This window comes from Alosa sapidissima, chromosome 22 (assembly GCF_018492685.1).
Source record: "Alosa sapidissima isolate fAloSap1 chromosome 22, fAloSap1.pri, whole genome shotgun sequence".
NCBI lineage: Eukaryota > Metazoa > Chordata > Actinopteri > Clupeiformes > Clupeidae > Alosa > Alosa sapidissima.
In genome coordinates this window covers 17,166,962-17,175,350 of record NC_055978.1, presented here as the reverse complement: position 1 = coordinate 17,175,350, position 8,389 = coordinate 17,166,962, and the positions used below count along the sequence as shown (strand labels likewise).

Sequence of the window (8,389 nt, the reverse complement as noted above, 5' to 3'; positions counted from 1 at the left end):
TCTCCCTCTCTCTCTACAGACCTGCCCTCCACCACCCCCCCTTCCTCTCCTCTCTCCTCCTTCTTTTCCCTTCCCTTCCTCCTCTCCCTATCTCCTGCCACCCCTCCCTCCCTCCCTCCCTTCCTCCCTCTTTCCCTCCTCCTCCTCCTCCTCCTCCTCCTCTCCTCCCCTAACTTCCAACCTGCTCGGACAGCATGCTACAAACTTTGCTCCCATCACTCACTCGGGCCAGCGCTCCTGCTGCCTCTATAACTGGCTGGCTCCCTCTCTCCTCCTGCAGAACAGAGAGCGACAGCAGTGCTGGGCAGAACTCTTCAGCCTATTCAGCTCAGCTTCTGATCACTGCTATACCTGGAGAATAGCCTCACAACTACAGAGACCAGAACCAGAGGGCTTATCCAGCACCAAGAATACAGACATATCACTACATCCACTTTTTGTTAAAAAAAAAAACTAAAAAAAAAAACTTGGACGATCTTCACTGTTTTTTCAATGTTTTTTGGCTTGTTTTATTTCCATCATTCAACCCAGGAAAAGACCAGTTTTGGGGAAGAAACAAGGAGAGGAGAACAATTTTAAAGAAAAAAGACAGAGAGAGAGTGTCACTTGGAGATAAGGAGGACTTTGGATCCATTTATGTTGGGATAGTCCCATAGACCAGTAGACCTCCTCTGACAGAGTGGTACTAAGTTTGAAGGCTTCTTCATCCGAGAGGGGCGTTATCACCTGGATTGACCTAAAGATTCTAACAGATTTTTTGTTTTTGTTTTGTTTTTGTTTGTTTTTTTGTCTTTTTTTCTCTCCTCCCTTCTATACTTCTTTGATTTATCACAGCCTGCTGGAAACATTTGTGAGAGTGAACCCACTCTCTCTCCCTCGCTCCCGCTCTCTCTCCCCCCTCTGGGTCTGTGAGAGGAAGAAACCGAACAGAACAGAACTGAACTGACCAGAGGCTGTGCGGGACAGACATCGCTTCGGAAGAGTAAGTCTTCTTTCAGTTGGTCCCTTCTTCCTTTTGATTGTTTTCTTTTTGTTTTCGCGAGGCAAGTTGGGGTTTTTGTTGTGGCAGATTGGACTCAGTGGAATTCTCCCTTTTTCTCATTCCGAAACATGCTGGACTGTTTTAAGTTAAATAAGCTCTGCAGTCATACAGTCTGAACTGGCAGGACTTGACTTACCCGACAGGAGAAACATGTGTAGTGGGAAAAACAGGACAATCATTTATTTAGTGGTTTAAATAAATAGTTTCATTGTCTGTTTGCAGTTATTTACCAGAAATAACACCATCCCTCCGTGGGCAAGATTTACATTTATGAAGTCATGTTTAAAATATAACACACACATACTCACACACACACACACACACACGCACATGCACACACACACACACACACACACACACACACACACACACAAACACACACACAAACACAAGACCTTTTTTCCTAAAAACTTTTTACGGCTTCAGTAACATTTATGTTTCTGAAAAGATACAATAAAAAACATTAATGAGATACGTTTACCTCAAATGGGAGCATTTTGTTCACTACCAATTACAAACAGAATGTGCAATTATCACACCATTCTCCACTTTAACTAACTGTGTTTTTTCTGCTTCTTCTCTCTCTCTCTCTCTCTCTCTCTCTCTCTCTCTCTCCATACACAGGACAAGCAGCAAAATGTTCTGTTCAAGAAGATTGCTCCAACAGTGGTGCTTGGCAGTGTTCTTACTGTGCTCTCCTGTGCCACATTATGGGAGGCCCATAGATGCTCTCAGCAACAGAATGTAAGTTGATTTTTTTTGTTGTTGCTGTTGCTGTGTTTGTTGTTGTTTTCTTTCATGAATTCCTATTTTAGGTTCAGAAGGTTTTGTTTCAGCATATGTCTTGGCATGTTTGGGTATAAACAAAAAAGGATAAGATATTGAAAAACTTAACAAACGCTAAAAAAGCTACAGGCACAATTATTATTATTATTATTATTATTATTATTATTATTATTATTATTATCATCATCATTATTCCATGTCAACATCACTCCACTACACGGTGGGAGAGCGAGTGGGTAGCCTCTAATAGGCTGGAAAATATCCTCATTTGGGAGACGTGCCGGCAGCTGTTTTGATAGTCTGCGCCCACCTGCAAGTTTGCTTAACGAGTGGGGGGGGAGACCCTCAGAGTGATGGAGCGCTGTAGCAATGAGTCTGGAGCCTTGTAACCTCCCCTGGCCTCCTGCCGTCAACCACCCCACCCCCCCCCCCCCCCCCACGCTTGTTTAGGATCCCTCCACATGTCTCAGTCTGCCACCTCGACCAGCTCTCAGTCGGAGCGAGCGGCAGGCCGAGGTTTGCGGACCACCTGCTAAAAACAGAAATGCCCTTGTTTGTTCCCTGCTGCCAGCTCTCCCCACCTCCTCCTTAACCCACCCCCCCCCCCACGAACTGCCCCCTCTCAGCCAGCCAGCTGCCCTCTCTAGGCCACCTCTCTCTCCACCTCTCTCCAACCCCACCAGCCCCTAGCCCCTTCCCCACCTCTAGCTCACTTCTGCTGCCTGCCCGCCACCAAAACACCCATCAGCCTCCTCTTACCCTCCATCCTCCACCCTCACTGACTCCACTTTGTTATCTGGATAAAGAGGAGCCCTGAGCAAAGATACAGAAAGAGAGAGAGAGAGAGAGAGAGAGAGAGGGAGGGAGGGAGAGAGAGAGGGAGAGCAGAGAAGGGAGTGAAATAATGCTGATGCACTACTAGGCGGCAGACCAAGCCAAACGCGGGCGCTCCCGCTGAAGTATATTATGCCTAGCAGTGTAAACCCTCTTTCAAGTTTCAAAACCCCCCGAGTCCGGGGCCCAGAATGCAAAACATGCGCCGAGAGCTTTTCCCTTTGGAAAGATAATCTCCCCGCAATGTTTGTCCGCGTGTCCGCTCTGCCAGTGGCTTGCCCCCTCCGCCTCGAAATCAACTTTTAATGAAGCAATAGAGCGCCACTGTGAGAGGATGTGGGAAGGAGAGCGCAAGGTGGTGGATATTTTAGCCCAGCAGGGCATCCCCATAACGTTGACACATCTGTAGGGCTTTGTTCCCTTCCCCCGTTTCCCTCGGAACGCTGGGATTCTCATACGACTAGGGTCGGTGCTGTGAGCCCCTTAACAGAATCCACACGTTCCACTCCAACAAACCCCCCCGTCCCCGTCCCCGTCCCACCATCAACCCCACCACCCCGTAACACGGGAAAAGATCACATCTGAAACTGATTTGACTGTGGCGGTGTAAGTTGTTGGATATCTCAGGGACATGGTTCCCTTAGCAAAGAAGGGCGTTTTTTTTTTAAAAAAGAGGATATTAAAACCAGGCTCGTGTTAAGGCAGGAGAGTGTGTCATCTGTAACAAGAAGGACTTCAGTGAGAATGGGCCCAGCAATAATGCTTTAATGGGGTGCTCTAGTCTAAACATGAGACGGAGGATATTGAGCTGATGCTTATCACTGTGTGTGGGGGGTCTCGCTCGGACTAGCTCCCACAGCCAAGGGTGCAAAAGCAAACACTGTGCACGCGGCAATGCAAGTTAATGGGACTTTGTGGAGTTTGTCTAATGGGGAGTAGCCTATTTTGGAGGAAAAATATGAATCACCAGAAGCCGGTGATAAAAGGAACTGTGGAGGAGTAGACGTTCAGTCTTTCTTTTTTTCTGTGGAAAAGTACTGAACGGGAGGGGGAGGCAGAAGCTCCTGTTTTTTGGCTGCCAGTAAATCGTCCGTGAATGGTCACTTGGGAGATGTTAAAATTTCACCTCCAAGTCCCTGAGTGGCAGTGTTGCCAAATCAGTCGCTAATTACTTTACCAGGGCCTTGTTGATTGCACATGATACAGATGTGTTACTTTTCTGGGAATCTGGTGAAAAAAAATGAAGGATTGCTTTATTAAAATATGGCTGAAAGAACATTTGTATGTTCTTTGTAGGTCTGGAATTAATCAAGTAAGGATAACAGTGTCATTATTGGGTTATTGGGTTCAGTATTTTATCTGTACTGGAGTACTTTGTAGGCATGCTAATGTCTAGAAGCCAATTTTGCAAAGACTTCATGGTCTGAGGTTAGGGAGACATACCTAATCATAGTAGACCCTTAAGAGCTTAAATTATTAATGGACCAACAAATGTGGCCATAATGCATGCATCCACTGCAGGGACTGAGTAATCAATGGAGCCAGCAATGCACCACTTTACGTTACATTACATACTCCACTTTTCGTTGACATTGGTCCAAGTTAGCCGTCAGAATTCACACGGTAAAAAAGCAGGCAGAAATGACATGCATTGTGGTTAATGTTACACATAGATCTCTCTTCCTTTCTCCATCTCTCAGTCTCCCCTGTCTCTCCCCCTTAACCCTCCCTCCTTCTCTCCTTCCCTTCCGTCCTCCTTGCTCTCTTGTGCAGCACAGAGAAACAATTATCTTCAGGTAGGCCAGAGAGAGAGAGAGAGGGAGCGAGAGAGAGAGAGAGGGAGAAAGAGACAGAGAGAGAAACGTCTGTTGGATGTGTGCCACCTCAGGATGTATTGAGCCTTTTCTTTTTTTTTCTCCCCCCTGATCCCCCACCCTTCTTTCTTTCTTTTCTCTAGTTGTGCCTTAGGGAGTGTTTGAAGTGAGCTTATTAAAAGTAAAAACAGAGGGGCGATCATTTTTCAGAGACGCTCCATCACCCCCTCCCCCTTGCCTCCCTCCATCCTAACCCCCTCAGAATTTTGCAGAGCGAGCATTACAGGAAATATCTGTATGCATATAAACAAAGCCACTTTCATTAGGTCTTATCCACATGGATAGCAACATTTCAACAATTTCATTTTTTTTTTCATTGAGGATCAAAGCCTGTTCTTCGAACGGGCACCACACAGGTTTCTACACAGAAGAAAATATCCTATTATGTAACTCCCCCTTCCATTCTCCTCCTGTTTATCTATGCTTGGGACAAGAAAATAATTTTCTGAAAGCTTTCCAATCGGCAAGTATTGATTTCAAATCCATCTGTTGACTTTCACAGTGTAAGATTTTTCTGTAATGCTAAACTGTGAATGTTTCGCTCGTCGGATCCAACCGTCTGAACCACGGGCCAATTATGACTTTCCAATTAACTATGATATTTTTCTCCATTAATTTTCAGCCCGTTAGCAAATCTGAGAAAAACTTCTCACACCCTCTCAGACAGACATCACCACCAACCCCTGAGAAAACACACACTCAATTTATTTGCTCTGTCACCAGCTCGCACACACTGTCCTGTTTGTTATTAGTGCCGACTTCAAATGGCATGACTCGGGATTTTAGCGGCCATGTAGGCTGAACTCACACTATGCAGTTCTACCCTTCCACTCTACGGGCCTCCACTACCTTAAAACAACACAACGAGATGCAACCTGAGGTGTTTTCTTTTTTTTTTTTTGTCTTGGCCTGCGGCCAGACAGTCTCGGTGCTGGACCTTGCAGACAAGCTTGTTGAAGAACCGCGAGCAGCCCGGCTTTGCTCAGCTCTTGTCGAATGTGTCGCGGCGGTTTGAGCTCTAACCCCATTTTCTACACACTGTATTTTCCTAAGCATTAGGGCCGGAGTAACAGAACACCAGGGCCAGGCGGTGCATGAAAGGCCAGGCCAATCCTCCGCTGCGCTCTGTATCTGAAATGATAACACAGCCTGGCCAACAGGCTCTACGCAGCTCCTGTCCAGGTGCTTGGTTGGACTAGCAGCTGAGTCAGGCCATCTTTCTCTTTCTCTCTGTTCTTTTACTTCTCTTTTTCTCATTTTCTCCCTCTTCCCCTTCCTTCCTCTGTTTCTCTATTACATGAGCAGTCTCTCAATCTTTCTTTATTCCTCCCATCCTTTTTCTTTCTTCCTTTCCTTTTGCAGACCCCCCATCGTCCTCTACCACTGCAAGTGGTAGTGTCAAAAATGGTCCAGTGAATTTCAGTGGTGTCGGCTTGTTGCCGTATCCCTGGGGTTGCCTGCTTTGCACCATTAGACTTAGTAGCTACTCGCTTGCGTTTTCATGGACTGTCAGGGCTTGTATGGTGTGGATGGGTGGGGGGGGGGGGGGGGGGTTCTGGTTGAGCTCCTACAGCCCAAACTCTGAAGGCCCCCCCAGTCTGCTTCCTGCTACCCCAGCTTTCCTTATGCGTTCATTATAAACACTATATCAACGAGAAAGGTGACATAATATCATATATCTGTCCACAACACACAAGGAGAAATATATAAAAGTGACTGGAGCAGAACTTTAGTTAGGACCATATTCTTCAAGGTTCTGCCTGCAATACATCACTACTGTTGAGGGCTTGTCTTGTTTTTCATTCAGCAGAGGTGCGGGGGGTTGAGTTAACTTCAATGTAGCGTGGACAACAATGAATTTCTTGTCTTGGCCTACCTAAAAAAATGCTTGAGTGTTTATGTTTTATAATTTGGAGTCTGTCATCTTACCCTTGTCCATTCAGCCATCTATGGACACGGCACAACTGGCGTTTGGCTTTCGTGGCAATGATTTGCCCTCTGAGGATATTTTACACTCATAAATCTGTCCAGAATTTTTGGAAGATAATGAAAAGCGACAGTAGCGAGGGCTTGCTCTCTGCTCATTTAGAACTCTGGTGTGACAGTGTGCATTATTTAGGAGACGCTGGATTGTTGGGAGGGGGGGGGGGGGCTTCTTTTTCCAAAGAAAGGAAAACTCATCTCACGTCGCTTGGCAAGAGTGACCATATGTATCAATTTAACAAGAGTGGAAAAAAAGGATATTTGCTCCATTATAAATCATGCTGAAGTCCGATAGCCAACGATTTCATATTCATATTCAGGCTTTTCAGCTGTTGGCAAATGAAAGCTAAAGTGGAGTCGACAGAATAGCAGTTTAACCTGTCAGTCAAAGAGACAGTGCGGAGATGGAAGGCACAGCTCAGGCCTTAAGGCCTTTGGGCCACATGAGGTCTAATTCTGAAGTTGTTTGTGTTGTAAGGTGAACACGCCGGAGAGTGTGAGGCTTGAGAATGGAAGGAAATTTTTTGCACATTTTTGATTACCGAGACCTGCACTGACCTACAGCGGGAACTATATAGTTTAGAGTGGAGTTGGACGGCAAACCAGTTTAGTTTTCACACATTTTTAATTTTAAAACAAAATGTGGGATTCAAATAGTGTCAAATTCAGAGTCATGATATGGCACTCAAACGTATTCCAGAGAACACACTCAAGGGCTGTTTTTGTTTTTGTCCGTTTCCAAATTGGTGTTTTAAAGTAGGTCTGATGATTCAGAAAACATATGTTTGCAGAGTCACCAGCATCAGTTGAGTTTGCCGAGTATTTTAAGCACACAGGCAATTCCTGGACATGATGGAACTTGTTCCCTACCTGGATAATGAATTTTATATACACACGCACTGCCATCTACTGGTGTGCTGATGAAATTTTTTCCATTCTCCCGTTCTCTCTTTTTTTGGAGGTTAAAGACCTCCATCAGACAGTTCAGTGAGCCTGGTCTGTGACCACCAGCAATCTCCCGAAAGTAAAAGAGCGAATATTTTGAAATAACACTGAATTATGCTTTACTTTGGCACCTGGGACACACCGGCTCAGTGATATGTGTAATTGTTTCAAGACGTCTGGCCGGTGTGCCCAGTATCCAAATCCACACACAGTGCTGCCGTGGGACTGCAGTAGGCAGTAGCTGTCAGCTGTCTAACGTTGGAGGCTCTTGAAGTTCCATTTCAAAAAGAAAAAGAAAAAAGTTTGATTTAAAACTGGACAAACTGTACGGTTACTTGGAAGCAAAGGCCAAAAGGATATGGTCTATTTTTGACTTGAATTTATAATCATCTTAGAGGACGAAAAGAAAAAAGGGACACCACTGAAAAGCACTCACCGTTGATAAGACTCCAGCACTCATTTTGACAAATAGTCTATTTGTCTGAGAGAGACAAAAAAAAAACGAGACGACTAAAGATGTACTGTATATATTAAGGCAGTTTTAGCCTCCTAAACACCTGAAAAATCATCCCTCTCAGCCAGCTCCTCCACTGAAGGTGTTTCGCATCACCACTTCAGATTTATTTTAGTTAGACACAGGGATCTGGCACGGCAAACCTTTTGGGTAAATACAGTATCACCAAGACACTGGATGGAGGCCAGGTTTTCGCAAGCCCACATTGCTTTAAGTAAAAGCACATTGAACGGGCGACAGGGAAAATTCTGCAGGGGGTCAACCATCAATGTGCTCTGTGTGGGGTATTCTGTTAGTGTGTGAGTGTGTGTTTGTATTTGTGTGTTTGTGTTTGTGTGTGTGTGTGTGTGTGTGTGTGTGTATGTGTGTGAATGAGAGAGGGTGAGAAAGAGAGTGAGAGAGTGTGAGAGA

The 8,389-nt window shown here is 45.3% G+C and overlaps 1 protein-coding gene across 1 annotated transcript in view; it reads left to right on the top strand.

Moving 5' to 3' along the window:
- Window positions 1–235: 235 nt before the first annotated feature.
- Window positions 236–8,389, top strand: part of pthlha (parathyroid hormone-like hormone a) — an 11,041-nt gene continuing 2,887 nt past the window's right edge. The window contains exons 1-2 of the mRNA XM_042079467.1: window positions 236–982; window positions 1,667–1,786. Of these exons, the coding sequence (XP_041935401.1) occupies window positions 1,680–1,786 (107 nt within the window). The 5' untranslated portion in view covers window positions 236–982; window positions 1,667–1,679. The remainder of the gene's footprint in view (window positions 983–1,666; window positions 1,787–8,389) is intronic.